The sequence below is a fragment of the Poromitra crassiceps genome (genome assembly GCF_964638095.1).
Source record: "Poromitra crassiceps genome assembly, chromosome: 2".
Lineage (NCBI taxonomy): Eukaryota > Metazoa > Chordata > Actinopteri > Beryciformes > Melamphaidae > Poromitra > Poromitra crassiceps.
The window spans coordinates 57,706,472-57,729,610 of record NC_139624.1 but is presented as its reverse complement, the minus strand read 5'-3'; the positions used below and the strand labels follow the sequence as shown (position 1 = coordinate 57,729,610).

Below are 23,139 nucleotides of genomic sequence, written 5' to 3'. Positions count from 1 at the left end.
ACTTGGTCACCGAAGCAGCACCTCACATCGCTAATCTAAGCATGATCGCCTGACTCTTTTTTTAACACATGACATTTTTGTTTTGTTTTGTTGCTGCGGTATTCTGAATCGTGTTATTTTTAGATACAGCGTTTCATATCTTCTGAGCCACGTTCCATGGCTTTGTCTTCGCAGGTGCCCGAGGATAACCTGGGAAGGCTGACAACGGCGGGAACGCATTGGTTGATGTATCGCGACGCTTACGAGGAATGATAAATGCCCGCCTGAGATAGAGTGAGTGTATGAGAGACAGAGTTAAGGAGAGGGAAGCAAACGCACACACACTCGCAAACCCACGAAACAAAAACATTTCTTCTTCTATTTACTGGACACATTTCATAAGAAAGAAAAAATCCACAACCCAGTCCCTGAGTGCGTTATGTCATCAAAGAAGTTGACAAATGGAAAGAGTAGGCTTAGTAACAAACATGAGACATGTTGAAGGCCTCAGTGCAGTGAAAGGGCACTTGAACACAGCATACATGGCGCACAAAGCCTACAGGTGACAGAGGAGGCGTGTGTTCGCTCAAACACAACCATTTTACATTCACCGTCTTTATCTATACAGTACATGGAGGGGATAGATCATGTTCATATGTTCAGGTTTTCCAGTCTAATGCATGGAGAGAGACATCCACTGAACATAGCTGGGGAAGGGAAGTAGGAAACGGTTATGACAAATCATACAAACAAAAACAACAAGATCGGAGCAGTCCCATAACCAGATATCACAGCTGGTTATTTTCACACAGAGAGATAGAGACACATATAAGGAGAGGGAGACAGCATCGCCACACTCTCTGTCCAGCCATGGATGCAGCTGCCATTGAACTGTAGAGGGGGGGGAGAAACGTCTTCAGATGGTAAATGGAAAAAGAAAGAAACCAATGGGGTCGTTAAACAGCCATGAAGAAGAAGAGGAGAGAGAGATATAGATATATATAGATAGAGACGTCAGCTGGTCTTTTCGGGAGAGGACGGATGGCGGACGGACAGAGAGATGAGAGACAGGGCACGGCAGGGCACTTATACATCCTCACAACTTACCCGCTTTGTTAGAGTCAGAGGATGATGAGAGGGGGAGGAGAAGGAGAGGAGAGAGAGAGCGAGAGAGAGCGAGAGAGAGAGAGGAGAGAGAGAGAGCGACGGGGAGACAAAAGTACACAAATGTTAATGAGTTAATAGGCAATTACTAAACGACTCAAAACACAAATGTGAGCACACGCACACAGCACACACGCGCACACACAAAGACTAATATCACAATGGCTTGACATTCGTTTACAGGACTCGGAGCATCTGTAGACCAGTAGATGGGCAAGTCAAAAAATGTAGTCTTCTACAATGCAGTCCTGACCACATCGTGCAGCAGGGGGAATGGAGGAATGCACTGAAACTCCATGGCCTCACATTCTTACCTTGCAAAAAATAAAGAAAATAAAGAAAAAGGATAGAAATACAGAACACAGCAACAATGAAACCACGGCAGTATTGACCAAGATGCTGAAATGGAAGTAGTGCAGGCAGCTCAATGGCATGCAGTGTGGAGGCACCAAGATGCAAGGCGGTGTGGTCTTATTCCTGGACACTGCTATGGAGAGGTCAGTGCAGTGGAGAGAACACATTTGGTCAACATACACAATACCTTCTATTGGCCGACTACATGGGAGGCAAAGTTATTTGTCATGGCAACTCAATATGCACTTCGAAGCAAATTACATTCATCATTTGGGACTGGGGCATGGCAAATGCACACACACAATCGCCACACACACGCACATTCACACGCACACTCTACAACATTCCTGTTGAAAGGAGGTTTGATTTGTAAGGGGGGTTCCCCCTTCTCCTGCAGGGCAGAACGCACCCGATCTGAGAGTCTAATCCAGTGATACTCAACTGGCGGCCCCCGGGCAAAGCAAGTTCAGTATCCCTGGTCTAATCTACGATTGGTGTTAGGGAAGCCACCTATAGCTTCCAAACTGACAAAGTCGCTTTTAATTGGATTTTCAGTCTCCTCTGGATGGATAGTCTGACTTTGGCACAGTCTTTGAATATCTGATCTCTGCTCCTGGCGAGTCAGTCAGGCTCTGTGCTCTATGGGTCCTGCTCACAGCGTGGGAGAGGTTTTTTATATTGTTGTAGTGGAGGGTGCCTGCCTGCGGGGGAGTAACATTATGTACCGTAGAGCCAGGCACCTATAGAGGGAGAAGGCTAAAGGATAACACAGCAGGTATGTGCATGTGTGTGTGTGTGTGTGTGTGTGTGTGTGTGTGCATGTGTGTGTGTGTGTGTGTGTGTGTGTGTGTGTGTGTGTGTGTGTGTGTGTGTGCGTGTGCGTGTGCGTGTCAAAGGTCAGATTGGCATACCTGCCAACATTAGGCTGTGAAAAAGAGGGAGTTTTTCTCTCCCAGGATCGGTCAGGTCAGGCCCGTCGAAACAGTGATGTGATCCGTAGTTCTGTAGATTTTTATGCTGCCTTGACGAAAAAAGCTTGCGCTATCGTATCTAAAACAATGCTACCTTATCTGTAAAGGGGAGACTCGCGAGTGTCCACTTTCGTTCAGATATCTTGAGGGGAGAGGTCAAGGGACCCCTTTGAAAATGTTTTTTCCATCGCCAAAATGGTGGAGCGTTATTTATCCCCCTCCCGACAAGTCAGCATGACATGATTTGGATCAATGGATGCCTTCGATCATATACTTCCCTCTGGCTTTAAAACTCAGCCCGCTACAGCTCGATTTGTATCACTATGAAATCGGGAGATTAACAGGAGAAATAAATTACCAATCGAGAGCACAGTGGGAGAAAGGGTTAAAAATAGGGAGACTGGCGGGAAAATCGGGAGTGTTGGCAGGTATGGATGGGACTGTAGATGGTGAGTGTGTGGGCCAGAGCCTATAGCGGCTGCGGATGTATGTGTGTGTCAGCAGATTATGTGTAGGGTGCAGGCTGTGGCCTCTCTCCTGCTGACTGTGTGAGGAGGAGGCAGTGCGGTATTGAGTGACTGCAGGGAGGAGGTGCTGCTCTGGCAGACAGAGGCCAGAGGGGGGTGCTGCTCTGGCAGACAGAGGCCAGAGGGGGGTGCTGCTCTGGCAGACAGAGGCCAGAGGGGGGGTGCTGCTCTGGCAGACAGAGGCCAGAGGGGGGTGCTGCTCTGGCAGACAGAGGCCAGAGGGGGGGTGCTGCTCTGGCAGACAGAGGCCAGAGGGGGGTGCTGCTCTGGCAGACAGAGGCCAGAGGGGGGGTGCTGCTCTGGCAGACAGAGGCCAGAGGGGGGTGCTGCTCTGGCAGACAGAGGCCAGCGGGGGGTGCTGCTCTGGCAGACAGAGCCCGGGGGGAGGGGGAAGGGGGGTTCGGTAAGAGCTTACTTCTTTTTCAACCTGCGGTCCTTCTCAGCCTGAGTTCCTAGCTTGCCCACCCCCATGTCCTGGCCCACCATGTCCGGGTCCATCATGGTTGCTGGAGAAGGGGAGGAGAAAGAGGAAAGACCAGTGCAGCTAATAAGAAATTCATTTAATATGAAATGGAAAATTTGCAGAACTGTTACATTTCCCACTTGATTTGTTGTTAGTTTTACAGTAAGATCCACACACTGTAGCCTACTTACAAAGAGGTACTGAGCAATATATCTCTGTCATTTGTTGAGCGTTCGCTCGGTGCAGTGCCCACCTTGTGGATCTACCATGACATGTCTGTGTGCCATGTGTGCCAGCCGGCCTTTCTCCTTCTTGCCAAACAGCCGCCCGATGGAGGATTTGATGCCTTTCTTCTTGGGCTGCTTGTGGAGGGAGTCCTGGCTGCTGGCTACACTACTCAGGGCGCTGGCCTCCGCCTCCAGAGAGGCAGCGATCCTGAGGACAGAACACAGACAACCATATGAATCTTGAGTGATCTGCATGGGGAAACAGGCTCAAAAAGTGAAATTGGGGAAAGCAGCAAATGACATTAACAATAACATTCATAGAGCATACTGAGCCAAGAAATCAATTAAAAGATATGTACACTATGACATAAAAATAGCAAAACATACATGTATATGATATATAACAGAAGGGAAAACTATTTTGTGCATTTACACCATATATAAAAGATGCTAAATGTTAATCACTATTATTTGTTAACAGGAAGTCACTCCAATTACCACGTTTAACTACTGTTCAAGAACTATATTCACCCACCCCCGTGCGTCATTGTGCGAGGAGGCTGGCAGTGTGTGCGTCATTCGAACGGTCCGTGGCGTCGGAGGGGGCGATGTCTCACACTTGATGGTGGCCTTGTCCTCACGGCCGTCCTCGTCCACCGCCGCTATCTGAGGGAGCAGGGCAAACCGATGGGGCATTAGATACTGGTAAACTCATCTGTCTGTCCGTCTGTCTGTGATATCTGCAAATTGGAAACTCATAGTTTAAAAGTGAAAATCTAGAAAATTCCACTTTACCTTTCTCCTGTGTTTCCTCAGATCGCTGGGCTGTTGGGTGGAGGAGAGCAAGAGACAACAAACTCATCACACATGGATCAAAGCAGAGGCAAAAGCATTAATAACTAGAACAACTGCACAGCGGGATATCTGCCTCCACCAAGTGAGCATGTCTCTCCAGACTTGAAGAAATTTCGTCAAGGTGTTACTGAGATATGGTGTTACCGAGCTTGAAAATGGCGTTCGTGAGGTCACAGTGACCTTGACCTTTGACCACCAACATGTAATCATCCTTGAGTCCAAGTGGACGTTTGAGGTAAATTAGATGAAATTCCATCAAGGCGTTGCTGAGATATCACATTAACGAGCATGAAACGAGCGGTCATGATGTCACAGTAACCTTGAACTTTGACCACCAAAATCGAATCAGTTCATTCTTGAGTCCAAGTGGACGTTTGAGGCAAATTGCAAGAAATTCCGTCAAGGCATTCTTGAGATATCGCATTAACAAGCTTGAAAATGGCGTTGGTGAGGTCACAGTGACCTTAACCTTTCTCCTTTGACCACCAAAATCTAATCAGTTCATCCTTGAGTCCAAGTGGACGTTTGAGGCAAATTCAAAGAAATTCCATCAAGCCATTCCTGAGATATCGCGTTAACGAACTTGGGAATGGTGTTCGTGAGGTCACAGTGAACTTGAACTTTGACCTATGACCACCAAAATCTAATCAGCTCATCCTTGAGGCCAAGTTGACGTTGGAGGCAAATTTGATGAAATTCCCTCAAGGCGTTCCTCAGATATTGCGTTAATGAACATCGGACGGACGTACGGACGGACGGACGGATGGACGGACAACCCAAATTCATAATACCTCCGGCCTGGTCATCGCCGGCGGAGGCATAACAACGCCACACCGGTCATAAATTAAAGACTATTGACTCTTTCATATACATCTCATACACCATTAGGCACTCATGAGCCGCTGCCCAATGCTAGATTACTGAAACAATAGATCAATAGTGAGAGACAAAGAGGGATTGGTAAACAAAATAATTCACCACAAGTCATTTGACTGGTCAATAAAATCAAAGCCTTATTTCTTTAAAAGCCTGGGTGTGGGAGACATTTACTGCTCTTGCTGTGGTGGACTGTGGGGGAATATTGGACTAGCATAGTAAAATTTTAAACAAACAAACAAAACAAAACAAAAAACTTGATAGGCAGTCTACTTATCTACATCTGGAGTGTTCAAGCCCCAGGTCAATGCGCTGAGAGAAAGAGAGAGACTACGGAATACATTATTGTCAATTTTGAGCAAGTTCGTAAGCCGCCATGTTGTCACCTTGGTAGCGTGATGACAAGTGACAGAGGAAGGCACATTCTGTCCCGCGGCTCTCAGAATGCTAAATTAATCCTGCCAGTCATTAAACATTCAGCTCTTTCCCAGCCCACACGTGTGTCTTTTACAGTCCACCAAGCAGAGATGCTGTATGAAAACCTTGATTCTTTACCTCAAAATAATGTTTACTACAAGCAGAGATGCTGTATGAAAACCTTGATTCTTTACCTCAAAATAATGTTTACTACTGGAGTTCAGTGTTGCCAATTTAGCGCTTTTGGCGCTATATTTAGCTACTTTTCAGACCCCCTAGCGCCTTTATTTCCAAAATGCGCCTAGCGCCAAATCTGGCGCCTTTTTCTGACCAGGGGAAGCAATGTAAATGTGTTGAATTGAACGGATTTTGCCTTCAAATTGGTGCGGCTGCTGCTGGGTTTTCTCTCTCTCTCCTCATCTCTGCCTGTCTGACACACACAGCGCTTCAGTGGAGCCCCTTTCCTCCACTGAGAGAGCAGCAGGGTAGGGTTTAGTAAACCCGGCACTTGTTTACTTTACAACCATACAGCCAATAATTACAATGGCTATGCCGAGGTGTGCTTTTTAACCATAATTTGATATGCAAATTAGCATGTGACGTCATTTAGCGGCTTCTAGCCCCTTTCTGAGCTGCCAATAGCGCCTTTGCTTGGAAAAGAGTTTGCAACACTGCTTTAGTTGGAGTGCAGTGTTGAAACAGCCACTAATACAGCAGGACACAGGTTGAGCTGCTTTGGACATAAATAATTTTTACAAGTAATTTTTTTTAATGAAACATACATCTCTCGACTTATCTACTTATGAACTGGTACAAAACAAAAAACACAGACACGCAAGCTTATGCTCAGACTCTACTGTAATCAAACACTGCTGTGATGCAAGAGCAGTAAACCGCAAGACATTTCACTCTATCAATCTCAGCACTCTGGCCCCCACTTAAATCATGCTGAAAGAAAGCCAATCGCTTTCTAAGTGGCTGCCTCACAGGAATCCAAGTCACGTTTCCCCTCCCTCGCTCTCATACCTGTTGTTCCCCACACTATGTAATGGTGACCGCCACACAGTGTCCCAGCGTTTAAAACCATTACACTACTTGGCCTGATGGGGGCGGTGTCAACATTTTTCACTAACTACTGTAAGGGCATGTGTCCACATAGTATTTGTCAGCATTTTGTTTGTTTTTTGGTGTGGAAAAAGCGCTGCCTGGAGTGCTTTTTGTGAGGAGAAACAAAAGGGGATGATAACGTCACCTGCTGATAGCTTACTAACCAGCTGGTCAGCTTTTTTAGCAGACAATGCAGTGTTGTGCAACAAGCAAAGGCTTACCAGATATTTCCAATACAGGTCCGTGAATAATCCATGCTGCCTTTATGATCACTACACTAATGTAAATTCAATGATTACAACGTCCTATTCCTCCACAGCCGGCCCCTTGACTTTCTCCATATTGTTGTTGCTATACACACTATGGGAAATGGCTAGCGTATCTGTCATTGCAATTGGTTGTCTGGTTGCTCTGAGGGGGAAAACGCCACTGGCAGCCGCCACCTTTTGTGCACCTTACGCCTCCCGTTGCTTTAATGAGGAAAGGGTGCTGGTGCTAAGAAAAAAATGCTATATGGACACACAGCCTAACCTCCTACACTGCAAGTCGGATTTACATGAAACTCGCTACACACATCTGGCTATCCTCACAAAGCACAATGATTGGTCCAATGGGGTCAAAATGTGTAACTGTGTGGAACTTGGATGATCATCCATCTTGTTACTGATTGGCCCAACGGGTGCCAACATCATTCAGATGGACGACATGTTTACTTATTCTGAGGTAGTTTAAGGTCACTTGTCCGCTGTTTAATCAGATTTACTGTCCCTAAGGCCTTCACCTGGTACGGGAACTGCACCACCATGGACCGCAGGGCGCTAAGAAGGGTGAGGCGCGCGGCCCAGCACGTAACAGGATGTGAGCTGCCAGAACTGCAAGATCTGTACAACCAGCGGTGCCTCAGGAGGTCCCTGAAGATCATCAAAGACACAAACCACCCCCACAACAGCCTGTTCTCCCTGCTACCCTCAGGGAGGAGATACAGGGTCCCAAGAGCACGCACAAATCGCTTGAGGGACAGTTTCTTCTCACAGGCCACGAGACTCCTTAACATATAAGTGTAGTAGCCATACTGTACCGCACTGCAGCTGCTACCATCACGTATGACTAATGTTCAATAGTATGTTTAATTAGGTATATGCTATTTGCACCTAACAGAATGTTATTATGTTTAATTATGTTTAAAGTATGTTCATGCCATTTGCACTATGGGCAGTGAATACGCCACTGTCTGTGGCGTGTCTTACTGCTTTATTGCTTGTTGCCTCTTGTTTTTATTTATTTATCTTTTATTTTTTGCACTATGTTGTAACGGAGCCTACAGCACAAGAATTTCACACGTGATACTTGTACTACGGAGTGACAATAAAAATCTTGAATCTTCATAAAGAGGTCCTGCACTGAACTAAAAGATGAGACAGAAATATCCATTTCCATAAAGTAGTCTTGTATTCACTGATAAAATGTTATAGCCTGGTAAAACTGATCATGTGAACTCACATTCTGTTTCGTTCTGTGGATCAGTCTGGCCTCCAGCCCGCCCCCAGCCATTTCCAGAAATTACAAAGTGCACGGGCCAATCAGTGACCTGCCTCATAGTTGACAAGGTAACCGGCCAATCAGGGACACCGCTGGCAAAACAGTATGGCGACTCCCGAAGCGCCGAGCGTTTGTAGAGTAAACTAGGCCATACAGGGAGGGTAGGTTTTAAACGGAAACTTAGATCCCATCTGCACTCACTAACACCAGCAAACACACTTTGAAACACACAACTTTACTTCCCATTATGTCTTTCTTTTAATAGTATGTCTTAGAATAGTGTATTTTAGATCAGCTGATCTAATGTAGCTGGCCAGCTACATAACTAGCTGACCAAAGTATTGTTGTTGTTTTGTTTTGTTTTATATACTGCTCTTTACTCTGTGATTCTCCTGTATTGCACTGCATTTTACTATTTCTTATTTTTTACTATGTTATTTTACTACTGAACTTTACTGTCTACAGTTACAATTGCTGTAATGTATTGTGTATTGTGTTTGGACCCCAGGAAGACTAGCGGTTGTTTTGGCGGCAGCTAATGGGGATCCTTTTTAAATAAACAAATAAACAGTTATTGCAGAAATAGACTCAATAACAACAATTAAACAAGAACAAGAGTATGCACCAGCAGAGTTTCTTGGCGGAAAAAACATTTTGCCGTTCTTCCGAGTGGATTGGGCGACGCTGATTGGCTGAATGAGTTGTCTGTCAAGGCAAGTACTCCCATCCACTGAAATCGCTGTTGGAGGCCAGACTAATCCGCAGAACGAAACAGAATGTGAGTTCACGTGGTCAGTATGGTCTTACCAGGCTAACAAATGTATACTTTTTACAAACAAAAGAAAAATTAACCAGTGACCTAATCCCAGTTGTTTCAATGCAGGTTCACTTTTTCATAGACTTTCTAGGAACAAATGCATTTTGTATCATATATTTATATTTCTATATTTAGTACTGGACTTTTATTTTGCAGTGTAGCGGCCAAGCTGAAGGTAATTCCGTTGAATGATGTAACCTGTTCACACTCCAAAGCTGTGGATGTTGTGCATGTGTAGAGTGGGCTGTTGGTAGGAGTGGGACACAGGCGCGTGCGTACCAGTGTCATGACCCCCATGCGCTCCATGTCCAAGCGGGGGTCCAGCTTGGGCGTGGAGTGTCCGCTGGGCGGGGAGGAGGATGCCAGGGAAGAGGCGGTGGCTGAGGCAGTGATGCAGGCTCCGTGGTGGGTCATGCGGGCCAGGTTGAGCCCCTCCAGGCTGACGCTGGCCACCCGGTTCTCGATCTCCTCTGCCCGCAGCTCCGTCGACTCCTTCTCCTCCTGTATCAGCCTGGGGAGAGGAGGGAGGAGCAGGGAAGTCAGTGTAGGGATGGATGGAGTAGATGTGTTTCTTCATCTGCTAACTCCTTTGACGATAACTGCCAGCTTGGCTGCAATAAAAATTAAGTACAGTATACACATTTGCTGTTAAGCGTTGCATCTCTCAGAGGAGTCAGGAGGCAAGATAAGGAAATATATTGGTAGCATATGTTCTGTTGAAAACCCCCACAAGGCAAACTAATTACAGGCCAAGGCGAAGAGCTAAAAAGGCTAAAAGTCAGTTTAATTAGCTTTAACCCTACCCACCGTCTCACTCACTAATTAGATGAGAGCTCAACTCCTAGGGCTAGGATCACTATCTGCCATCAAGAGTGCAATTTAATTTTGCAGTTGGTGTGCACTTTCTTGAAAAATAAATAAATAAATGAAATAAAATAAAATAAAATTAAGAAAGAGACACCGTCTCTATGGATTGTGGTGAAAATGAGCAAAGATGACCATAGGCACATTAACAGCCCCAGGAAAGAATAAACTAAGTAAATTTGCACTTGGGGTTATGAATACTAATCAGCACAAGTTAATTGTGGCATTAACAAGCAAGTGGCAGATCACATTTCCTGAACCCTCTAATGCATACAAGAAAATTGTTTGGCACATAGAGGAGCAGCAAACCAGTGACATGCAGACCACTGATACTTTAAGCAGCTCGAGCTGGAAATACTGTAGGGCAGATATTAAGACACTTTTAGGGAAAGCAATGGAGTCAGTTAAATATAGCCTGATCCAACAAGATAATTAGTATTTCACACCAAAGTCAGCACAATCTTTCAAAAAAATCTGCAAAAATTAGGCAAAATAGCTCTGAACAGGCCCATCCTGCACATGAGCTTAAAATGTGTCAAGCGCCAATAGAGCTGAACAGTCATGTGACATCTCTTGCCCTGGAAGTGAGTTTCCCAGGCATTTTCTCCATAGACATTTCAAAAAATCCTTACAGTATATAACGAGTTTTAAGGCTGGATCCCAGCCAACCCGTGACCTTCTGAATCGTGAGTGACCATGAAACATTTCAGTTGGAGCATAAACATTCCTCCGATAAGCTATACTGCTTAGAGCTGCATGCATTGCATATTAAGGGCACATCAATTGACACGGAGCCGCCCCGTGAAGTACGTGTTTGAGCGGATGACAGCCCAGGCTGCAGGGCGCACTGACGAAGCGTGTGTCACTACAGTACAGTATCTTCTCCTTTTAGCAATAGTCTCACTAATCCCACAGTGGTTTACCTGCTTTTGAGATCTGCAAAAAAAAAATTGCTTCTCTCTCACCATTTCTCCCTCTGTCTTCACACACGCGACGAGGGCTATGCTCTCTGTGTGTCTTGCAGGGCTCCACAACATTATGAAGACGAGTATAGCGGCCAGTCCGCACGCAGCTGTCAGTGTCAATGCAGTCTACAAACAATCCGTCTCTCGTTGTGAAACCATTTTTCAGAACTGCCATGTGTTGGACAGTAAAGTCTAACGTTAATTGATACTTTTCAATCATCAATTAGACCGCTTCATGTCTGCATATTTGGAACACGGTAAAAACGACTGTTTCATCATTGAGTGCGCACGTATGCATACGTGTGCATGATGAACATGCAGAGAGGGAGGGAGAGAGAGTGAGACCGAATGAAGAAAAAGTTATGTGCACGTTTTATATTCCATCATGTTTTACTCCAGACACAGACGTGCTGTGAGGTGAGCAAGGTGTCGGGTTTCAGGCCATGCGCTCCTGTCCTGACCAAACTGAAAACCCATTCAAACCACCACTCTCTCTCTCTCTCTCTCTCTCTCTCTCTCTCTCTCTCTCTCTCTCTCACTCTCTCTCTGTTAGTATTGTATTAGCTGTAGTTAACGTTAGTAGCCTACCATATTATGGTAGGCTGTCAGTGTTGATAGTAGAATTAACTTCTTAAAGACAAAATGTATAATGCAAATTTGATGCCCTCTCTCTCCCTCCCTCCCTCTCTCTCTCTCCCTCTCTCTCTCTCGCTGTCTCTCTCAAGTAAAACCTACTCACATGTTTAGGGGACGTGCACATTTGTTTTTTACCGTTTAACTGATAGTATTAATCGGTTAATGTTGAAACGGTCGATTATCGGTTATCCCTAATTATCACGTAATGATGTTGCAATATTGTAGGCTATATCATACAGAAGCAGATACAGTACGGACCACTAAATTGAATAAAAATACTCAGTGTGAGTCAAAAACAGAAGAAAAACAGCTATAAAAGAACTAGAACCCTATTGGTGAGATGTACCTTCATGCTACCCAAGAAGAATAAGTCACTAACAAAAACAGATTATACAAATGATGTTTCTCCATCTTTTTTCATATTGCAATATATATCGCAGAAACAAAATATATTGCAATGTCAGTTTTTTCAATATCGTGCAGCCCTAATTTGGAGTAAAACAGATGAAGTAAACAAGAACGCATGTAAGTAAAGCAAGCAAATCAATATGTCTGGGGGTCTGGCCGTTATCCAATTAAAGGGTGTATGTCAGGTACCGGATCTCCTTGTTGATGGCATCCAGCTGCTCCTGCAGCATCATGGCCAGGGTCTGTGCGTCGGAGTGGCCGCCGGGGGAGAGCAGGTCCATGGAGCTGAACATCGTCTCCCGGTCATCGTCGTCGATGTCCGACATCTCTGTGTCGCTCTCGAAGGGGTGGCCTCCCAGGACACCCAGCTGCTGGGAGCGCCATTCATGCTCCCCAAGTGATTTGGCCTAGGAAAATAGAGGAAAAGAGATAGAGAGAGAGAGACTATAGCCGTTTTCACACATGCGTACAGGAACATTGCCTGTAAATCAATATCGGCCATTTCCCGGAATTTCTCTTCACACCTGAGGGCTCACATGTGTGAATACAGCAGCGAAATTGCCTGTATTTGAGGGGGGGGCACTGCAGAGCGGGTGGGGAGTGACGTGTGAACTTGGATGGGGAATCCTCCTTATTTTGGGGGTCGGCAAAACTCTGATGGTGAAATAAGTTTGCTTGTCACACAATAAATCACACTCGTTTGACTTAAGAGGGCATGTATGTTGTATCCTTCACATTCGCTAACCAGTCTTTGAACTGAAATCTTTGAAGAAGTAGGGATCACTGTCGGAGAGAAATAGCCTGGCTGGTTCGATGTTTATCCGTTCACCTGCGTCGCGTTGAAGCACTTTTTACAGACTTGCTTCATTTGATGTGTCCAGGGGGCTTGCCTTCGCTGTCAGCAACGTAAGCAAAATACTTCCACATTTCGCTTCGTGCATTTGCTTTCTCAACAAGCGTTGGGCGGCTTGCAAGACTCAAGCCGCTGCCATTTTCGCTGTCTGTGTCCCTGTCGGGCTGGACTGAAGGACTCTGGCCAGAGTGCGAGCAGAGAGGGGAGGGGGGGGGGAGCACGCCCACACATGAAGCAGCCATACCGCTCTTCTGACAACCTAGGAACTGGTGAAATGTCCGCGACGACGGGGTCGCGCTTATACCGGAAAACAACTTTCACACATGAAGGCATTAGACTGCTTTTCGGTCATTTACCGGTAAAAAGCGCATGTGTGAAAACGGCTTATGACTGAGACAAACCTCTTAAAATCATTTTCACTGCTACAGTATAACTTTTTCCATTCCTGCCTCAGTCAAACATCCCTCTCATGTCTCATGAAGTTTTTTACATACAGCAATGCAGCAGTTAAGATACTTATGGGAACAAAAATACAAATCAAAAGCCACAATTGCCTATCAGTTTCAGAACTGATTTTAAGATGTTAGAAATTACTTTTAACACATTCACTGCCAACAGTTTTTTTTTACTGTAGGTAGCTTCTGCCAAGGTTTTTTTTGAGGATTCTGGCTCATCTTTCAAGAGCCGAGGATTATTTTCTGCTAGGAATTTGTGAACACAAAATATCTCAAAAGAACTAATAGAATGTGTGCTTTCTCTGTCTAAAAGAGTTAGTTTGTAGAGTTAGTAGTTATGTAGGCATTAGCAGTTGAATACAGCATGGTTTCAGCATCTGAGAAGAAAAGCTGAGAAAAATGCATTTTTGTGAAATTCGATAGAACAGTCACTTTAACTATTTATTTTTGGCATCAGTGAGACATCAGACATCTAAACAATAGTTCTTTGAACAGTAATTTCCTCCATAACAGCACCCTCACCCCCCTCTCCTCCAAACTCCTCCCTCCGTGGGTGTGTCTCTGGTGGCTTTGCAGCGTTTGTCACAAGCGAGTCTCTCCTGCCTGTCTGTGCTGCCTGGCTGCTGGCGGCCGCTCTTTGGGCGAGTCTGGATGGGGCTCGTTTTTCGGTTGTGAGCTCAGCTGGAATGAAGCTGCGTGCGATTCTGGGCTTTCTGCCGGTGTTTCAAAGTGTGTTTCACCCGTAATCTATTATGCAAATTTGCAATCCCCCACCGCCAGCTCCCTGCGCGAAAGCAAAAGCGTTTTCGCCAATCCATTTTCATGAGAATGGCTTCCTCACGCTGCTGTTTTTGCTTGGCTTCGTCTAGTCTGGAGAGCACTGTCGCCACTTAGTGGGTCGGTAAAATAGATTATACACATTCAATACCTCCCATATTTTTATAGGAGATGTAAAAGGGTTTGATCGACGTCCCACCGTCAATTTTTTTTTTTTTTTTTTTGACGAGATATCTCGTCCACGGCAGTCAACCGTTGGTTTCTGCTTGATGAGATATCTCGTCCACGGCAGTGAACGTGTTAATGCCCAGATCTGGGCTTGGTCTGGCACCAAGCCATGTCACAGACCATTTAACCCCATATGATCCACATCACAGCGGCCTATTGGCTGTGTTAATGAGCTTGAAAATGGCGTTTGTGAGGTCAGTGACCTTGACCTTTGACCACATCAGTTCATCCTTGAGTCCAAGTGGAATGGCGTTCGTGAGGTCACAGTGACGTTGTTTGACCTTTAACCACCAAAATCTAATCACTTCCTCCTTGAGTCCAAGTGGAGGTTTGAGGCCAATTTGATTAAATTCCGTCAAGGCGTTCCTGAGATATCACATTAACAAGCATGTAACAAGCGGTCGTGAGGTCACAGTGATCTTGAACTTTGACCTTTGACCACCAAAAGCCAATCAGTTCACCCTTGAGTCCAAGTGAACGTTTGAGGCAAATTCTACGAAATTCCATCAAGGCGTTCGTGAGATATTGCGTTAATAAGCTTGAAAACAGCGTTCGAAAGGTCACAGTGACCTTGGCCTTTGACCACCAAAATCTAATCAGTTCATCCTTGCATGCAAGTCGACGACATTTGTGCCAAATTGGAAGAAATGTAATCAAGGCCTTCCTGAGATATCGCGTTAACGAACTTGGGAATGGCGTTCGTGAGGTCACAGTGACCTTGAACTTTGACCTTTGACCACCAAAATCGAATCAGTTCACCCTGTTCCAAAGTCTAGCTTAAGAACAAGAATAAAGCAGAAGAAAGGGTCCCTATTGGTTGTTCTTAAGCAAGAGTTTGAGTCTTTGCCATCAGGGCTTCTAGACTTTGAAATGGCCTGTCTGCCTACATGGTATGCGGGCCATTATGTTCTTTATTAGCCATTACAATAGTTGTAATAGTAGTAGTAGCAGTGGCCGTAGTGAAAAGCAAGATGTGCAGGTAGACAGAATGAGCAACAGAAGACAGTATGAGGGGAAATACAGTAGAACAGGGGTTCCCAAACTTAAGAATACCACGGCCCACTTTGAAATCTGAAAATCTTCCAGGGCCCACCCAACCCTTTAATCACAACTCTGATCAACACACGAGACTAAGATTATGTATTTCCCTATCCACCTTATTTTTGAATGCCCCACTGTAAAATAATTATGGGTACAAGGTCCAGTTTAACGTGACTTGATTGTTGCAGCAATCAAGCTGCAACATGATTGTTGCAAGCTGCAACAATCAAGTCACGTTAAACCACCCCCTCCCAGCATCGGAGTTGGGGCATGATTGATGCCTTATGGGCCATGATGCCCATAAGGCATCATGGCAGCTAGAAATAAGGTGGATATGTTTTTTTATATTATATATTTTGTATTTCATTGACAGCGCATGTGAACTTTAACCTGACGCTGCCAGATGGACGGTTTAGCTCCACATTACGTTTCACTAAACCAGTCCATCTGGCAATGCAGTAATCCAACCCGCTGACGGAGGCGGGCACTTTTTCCAAGCTACTTGGCAGGTGATTGGATGACCCATCTGTCTATCACTGCTGGTGCGTGTTAACTTCAACCAATCAGATCGCCATGCCTCTGTGCCTGTAAGAGTGATTGAGTCCTCACCGTCCTCATCGTCGTAAAGTCGCCTTCGAAGCATGACGTTCGATTATAACGAACTAGTTGTGTGGCTTAGCCTTCCCAAATGTTGAGGGTCGTTTTTTAGAATTTAATACATAGAATTGGGAACGTTACATTCAATTTCATTCAGACTGCCTGTCACTTCCGCGGCGGCAGCCATGTTGACGAGTGAAAAGAACTACAAAGACCATGTGCGTCACACAGAAAGCCTGCCTAAGGCTGCCGCTGATTCGTCGAGCCGGCCATGGTTCGGCCAATCATCTTAACTGCCTGTGCATGACAAGATGGATTACGTCGAGAGAATCTCTTTTTTTTTTTTTTAGACAATACTTTTTATTTTTATTTTCCAAAATATAAGACATACACAACCATATAACAAATTTTCACAATACAAGACAAACTAGAAACAAATAAAAAACAAAAACAAAAATAGATATAAATACATTAAGAGATATGAGGTATAGTATCATCTTCATAGTGCTAGAGTGGAGCGAGTAGAGAGATCATTCAAAGAGAATCTCTTTTGATCTCGCGAGGTTATCCATCTTGCAAGCAAGGTTATGTGAACTTGGGCATAAGGGAAATTAATAATCTATCCACATACAAAAACATTTCGGCAAAATACCCAAAAGCAGATTGCCAACATTTTCTCCCCCCTTACTCATCAGAAGTATTTGCATGCATAACACATGTTGAGACAAAATGTGATGAGCAACAACAAGAAATCAATCCACAAGCTATTAATGCTAGGCTGTGAAAAACGCTACCTTATCTGTAAAGGGGAGACTCGTGGTACCCATTGAACCAATTTCCCCCCTTCCCAACAAGCTAGCATATTATGCTTTAGACCAATGGATGCGTTAGGTCTTCAAGTTTCTTCTGATAACAGGATCTCCACTGTAGCTTTAAAAATGACCCTGCTACAGGGATTGCCCGCGAAAATCGGGAGTGTTGGTAGACCACTCGCGGCCCACCTGCAATACCTCCATGACCCACTAGTGGGCCGCGGCCCACAGTGTGGGAATCACTGCAGTAGAAGGTGGAGGGGAAAGCTAAGCGTCTCACCTTGGTTTCATGCAGGCCCACTCGACCTCTCCGCGGCCGGCGGATGACCTTGGCAGAGCGGTAGTGATCCGACTGGGTCTCAGCCAGCGAGCCCAGAGAGAACCGCAGCTCCGTTGATGTGTCCAGGTGAGAGCTGCTCACACAGCCAGAGAAACAGCCTCCGTCAGTAACAGCCGAGCCCCTCGCAGGGTTCCCACACATTCTTACGCATCAAATTCAAGAACTTTCCAGGTCCAATTCCGCTTAATTCAAGGACCCAACAGGGCATAGTTTGACACACGGATAAATTACTGTTACTACATTGAGAATTTGTATATGATATATGTATATTCTTGCACAAAATATATAAATTCCAAGCACTTTTAATGACCCATGTCTATTTATGTTTATTTTCAAACACTTTCAAGGCCTTGATGCCCCCCCCCCAAATTCACAAACTTTCAAGGATTTCACGGACCCGTGTGAACCCTGCCCATCTGGGTTCTATGATCTCAAACTGTTAAACACCTAGTGCTCATTGTCGGGAGGAAAAAACGACACTTATGCCGCAAAGCTGATTAGGAAAGATGAGACGCAACAGAAACATTTTATTGGAATGCTTGCAGTTATGCTGTCGGTAAACCAAATCAAAGCTTGATTTTGGGCCCTCTTGTGTATCTAATAGTCATGGTGATGTGGCGGATAGTGTGCTTCTCGAAGGATCAGAGCTTGTTATGTGCTCCTCTGTGCTTGCAAATTGTTTGTAATGCCTATGGAGGAGGTTATTGCCAACACATTCATATGTGTTATGAGAACGAGCAGTCAGAAGACACGTCCAAGATTAGATATGGAACGTTCAGTGAAGGCAACGGTTTTCCAAATAGAAGGGGACATATTCTCTCATCAAAGACAGATCAAACAACACACTCAACACTGGTGGAGAGACTAAGTCGACATTCTTGCATCTGTGTCTAGTGTTAGGGCGTTTTCACACATATTTGGGTCGAGCCAGGCGCTGCCGCAGCAGTGAAAAGTATACAATGTTTCAATTTTCAACTAGAGCGGCTCCGTTTCACATATGCTTTTTATCACCACGCCCAGGCCGTCGTTCTACAGAGTGGAGCGTCATGTATCCATGCCAACCAGACGGAAGTAGACGTGTATAGCGTAATTCCACCCGGAAAGGAAGTCCGGGATGGAAACAGAACTGAACGATGGAGAATGAACAGCAACGCCGTTTGCTCTTGGTACTGCTTTTTGCATTTTACATCGTTTGTCTCTTTCAATATCGGGAAAGTGTTGAATTTGAAAACGAGGCACGGCTGCGTCTGGAAAACAATGTTTTCATGTACTGGAGGCGGCGGATGCGAATCCCCAGACAAAGCAGGACAAGGCGCAGATTGATTCTGTTGAACCGTGAAGCCCTCACCATACGCAGATATTATCGGCGAACAGCCATGTTAGTTGTAAACATTAACGTTTGTAACGCTAGGCTTGCTATGCCCTTGGTGGTAATTTGTCCAATAACTGTTTATTCAATGTGATGTTCACACATCACTCGCGCCGCATTAGGGTAGGGTTAGGTCGACGCAAGCCGCTCCGAAACCACCCTCTCCAGCTGGACCGAGAGCGAGTGAGTTACGTCGACTACGAGTTCGAGTGGCATGTTCACACTGACCCAGTCGCGCCGTGTTCGGCCCCAAAACTCAGTTAAGTCGACCTAAAACGTTCCAGTGTGAAAACGGCCTTAAATAATACACACTACTGTACTCGGGCTGGGCGATGTGGGCACACACAAAAAAACGTATCTCTGTTTTAGGCTAAATGGTGATACACAATATATATCTTGTTATTTTCTACAAAGTAGGCAAAATGTTCAGTTGTAAGTCAAAAGCACATATGAGATGTCACAAGCACTTTCATGATAATTAATCATCAGCAATGTGGGTATAATGACTAAATGGGTAAATGCAAATAATAGAACATCTAGAAGCGTCCGGTAAGAGGTAATGCAGCCTTTAAAACCAAGAAAAGACCAAATGTATGCCATATCACAATATTATCTATATATCCAAAATGCAAGACGATATCTAGTCTCATATCACGATATCGATATAATATCAATATATTGCCCAGCCCTACTATGCGTTAGTCTCTTAAAACAGATGCGTTGGCTCCCGCAATTTGCAAATGCTCCCACCTACACCTCGTCTCACAGCTAGAAGGTCCTGGGTTCGATTCCACTGAATACTTGTCAAATTTAAAGAATTTAAATTGGCAGGAAATATCAGATATCAGTGTAAAAATCTATATTGGCCTTAAAAACAAAACATATCGGTCAAACCCTAATAATACACACATTTACATGCTCGCACGCATGCACGCACGCACGCATAAAGCCTACCGTGACAGTGTGGGTTCAGTGAGGGAGCCTGCCCTCATTCTGAACTGGTCTAGCTCTGATCTCAGCTTCTCGATCTCCTCCGCCAGGTGAGTCTGGAGGAAATACACAACATGTTACTGAGGCCTCACCTCATCCACAAAGTGATGATCATAGTATACTGCAGTCATATCAATGCATGTCAACACTGTGGAGTGACATAGCTGCATAACATTGGAGCTAATTATATTCATATTGCAGAATACCAGCTGTCAAGCGTGGTAGTTCCTAGCGTTTTCCGTACTGGAAATGAAGTCCATCTCATTATCGCCCCCACATGATTGAAGCTCATGAATATTCAACAGCGGAAGATTTATAAAAAATGAAGCTAACACGAACAACCACCCTCATTATTCTGTATTAAAAAGAACTTTATTAAGCCAACCTCATGTAAAATGTAGGAGGGTAAAAATCATGTCTCCATCTCTGCAACCTACTTTTTCATGGATCGAGTCCTCATACTGTTTCCTGTAACCTTCCGAGTCTTGGATTAGCATATTCTGTGAAGAGAAGAGGCAGACATTTTGAGAAGATCCATAGCTATTTCCTGACATTCATTGGACAGAATTGATTATTGATATGTTTGTATCGACGCGGCAGCCATCTTTAACCTTCTCCTCGAGAGCGGCCATCCTCTCCTTGAGGTGGAGCTGCAGCCGTTCATTGGACTCTGTGAGCAACCTGTCCACCGTGTCCGACAGACGCTTGTTGTGCTCCTCATTCATCTTCTCCCTCTGCCGAGCCTGCAGGGACAACAAGACACATGGAAGACTCATTAGATGTCTACCAATTCAAAAATGCATCTCCATAGAATGATTGCAGGTATGAAAGTAAGACTGGCTACACAATTCTACAGTAAATGAAGCTATTAGTTAACATAAATGTTTATTAACTCATTCTCTGCCAAAGACGTACCCGGACGTACTTTTAACAATGGCGTTCTGTGCCAAAGGCGTACTCGGACGTACTTTCATGTTTTGGGTGTTTACATTACATCAGACACTTTCCCAGCCTGTGACATTGTTTCAGGTCAAACTGATAAAAGGAACCCGCTAGTTTAGTATTTATGGGTGGAGCCTGTGGTCGAAACAGAGTCCGAGAGTTCTCGGATGGCGACGATGGCGAGGAAGACGCTGGCGTTTTTGTTGTTGCTACGAAGGCTCCCCTTCACAGCGTTCTGACACGGATGAATCGGAGGAGGAGAAATGGGTGCCACTTGGAGCGATGACGATGGTAAAAAGTAGCCTATTTTTTGTATCGCGTCTGAGATGAAATGATCACACACACAACATTCGAGTATAATTGTCACGCATTGTTTATAACTTATGCCGCCGGCATGACTCGCTTCACGTTTCCTCTTGCCAGCTCTGTCACACTCAAGGGAGAGGGAATCACATGGATACGTCAAACGCGTCAAACCGCGTCACACACCCGTCCCCAGCAACCAAGGCGAAACATGTGTCACATAAACATTTCAAAGTTTACAGCACTAACGTAGCTATTGTGTGATCTTCTGTGCTAACGTTAGTTATGAGAGGTAACGTGACAGCAGGTAACGTTACAGCACTCGTTATTCCTGTGTGTGTGTGTGTGTGTGTGTGTGTGTGTGTGTGTGTGTGTGAGAGAGAGAGAGAGAGAGTGTGTGAGTGTGACCACATAAGGGTTCGTTCCATTTGTTTATGCTTTTATCAAGCTAAGCTAAAAATCCACATGGCAACTGTAAAATACATTCTCTTATTTTTTATTTTTTATTTATTTATTTGGGAAAACAAATACTGTATATGTCTGATGTGTCACTGAGGCAAAAAATAAAAGGCTCAAAAGAGAGTTCTGCTTGAAACGGTGTCGTTCACTAAAAACCTCTTTTTCTCCTATTTCTGTTACAAAGGAGGGCATTTTCAGTGAAAACAAGCTAACTTCCACTGCTTGTAACTAAACAAGGAAACATGGTCGAGTTTCAGTTTTTTACAAGGGGTAAGAAGAGAGTCTCTGCTTTATTGTGAGATATGTTGTGTAATTTTATTCCTAGCACAGAATATTCTGTGGGTCCTGGAAGATCAGGAAATATGCTCAAAATCCTGGCACTGGGAGCACACAGACCGAAATGACCCTGGCAGAGAATGAGTTAAGTACCATTTTCACTGCCCAATAGACCCTTTTCACAGCAACAGTTTTGAAGTGGTAAAGCAGGTGTAACAATACCATTAAGTTAGTTTCATTCCGAACGGGATTCTGGGCCAAAATATTTGACTGGTACTCCAAGTCCTACAAAATAAGTTTAACCCTACAGCCGGAGGCAGAACTCGCCATCTTCGGCTGCTCGGAGTCCTCTCTGAACTTCCCTACAGCTGTGCAACAATCTCTGACACTGGGGACAACTGTTCCCAAAAGACTTATTCTGAAGGAATGGAAGTCCTCCTCTTCACCTTCGTTTCAGGTGTGGCTGATGGAGATGATCTCTGTAATACAGATGGAGAGACTCAGGTCCCTGAAAACCAACTCGTTCAAAAGGATCCCAACTATCTGGGACCTGTTTTTGGCCTACTTTGATGAGGTTAAGAATGATAAGTAACTGAGGTTAGGGGTGTTGTCTCATGGACCCCTTGCGTGGGATCTCATGCGCATTGTCTCTTGCAAGCACCAAGTTGTAATGATGAATGTCGATGATGTACAGTATGTATTTCTTTTCTTTTCTTTTCTTTCTTTTCCTGTGTCTGAGCCTGTTTGTTTTGTTTGTATGTTGTTCTATAAAAATTGAAAATAATATATATAAAAAAAATATGTTTCATTCCATTTAGGTGTTCAAGTGCCAGGGCCCTCATTAGTAGCCTGGGTAAACCCAGCCCCCAGTGACCTGCTCTCAGGTTTACCCTGCTTACGAGTCACAAGGTAGTGACTGAGAGCAGGTCTGAGAGCAGGTCACGTGGCGGCTGGGTTTACCCAGGCTACCTCATTAGTGTTATTGGTCACACCTGCTCTCCTTCCTGCTTCATCACCTTCACCAACGGTTGCTGTGAAAAGGGTCTATAGCACAAATATACGCTAATATCCGTGGAGAGTTGATAGGTTTCCTTATCAATAGGGATAGGTATAAAAGAAAATCCAATGCCTCATGATTTTACTGTCGAAATGCAGTACATTATTTAAAATTCTAGCATTGATAAGTGTTATTTTAAAGCAATAGTGCAAGAGCACATTTCAATTGTAACTTTCATGTTACAGTAGATTCTGCTGCTTTAATTAGTACAGTAGCCCCTTTGACAAAAGCTGCTCCCTCCACTGGCTGTACAGTGATGGACAATGGCAAACTCTGTTAATCGAGCCTCAACAAGTCTCAAGGTTTGTCATTTGTTTTGGGAATCTCAATAAATTAATATTTACTTCTCCAGAAGCTGAGATTTCTGACTTTGAAAAGTCACTTTACCACTGAACTAGGTACGAGCGAGGCACCGACGCTGGAAGGCATTTCAGCTACAAAGCCTAAGACACCTACTCAAGTCAAATAAAA

At 44.7% G+C, this 23,139-nt stretch overlaps 1 protein-coding gene across 1 annotated transcript in view; it reads right to left on the bottom strand.

Moving 5' to 3' along the window:
• The window catches only part of ppfia2 (PTPRF interacting protein alpha 2), a gene marked incomplete at both ends in the record, with an annotated part of 380,230 nt that overhangs the window by 27,707 nt on the left and 329,384 nt on the right, over positions 1-23,139 (bottom strand). The window contains 10 exon segments of the mRNA XM_083657351.1: positions 3,411-3,501; positions 3,712-3,893; positions 4,221-4,351; positions 4,481-4,510; positions 9,576-9,807; positions 12,359-12,576; positions 17,213-17,345; positions 19,596-19,687; positions 20,069-20,131; positions 20,243-20,374. Of these exon segments, the coding sequence (XP_083513477.1) occupies positions 3,411-3,501; positions 3,712-3,893; positions 4,221-4,351; positions 4,481-4,510; positions 9,576-9,807; positions 12,359-12,576; positions 17,213-17,345; positions 19,596-19,687; positions 20,069-20,131; positions 20,243-20,374 (1,304 nt within the window).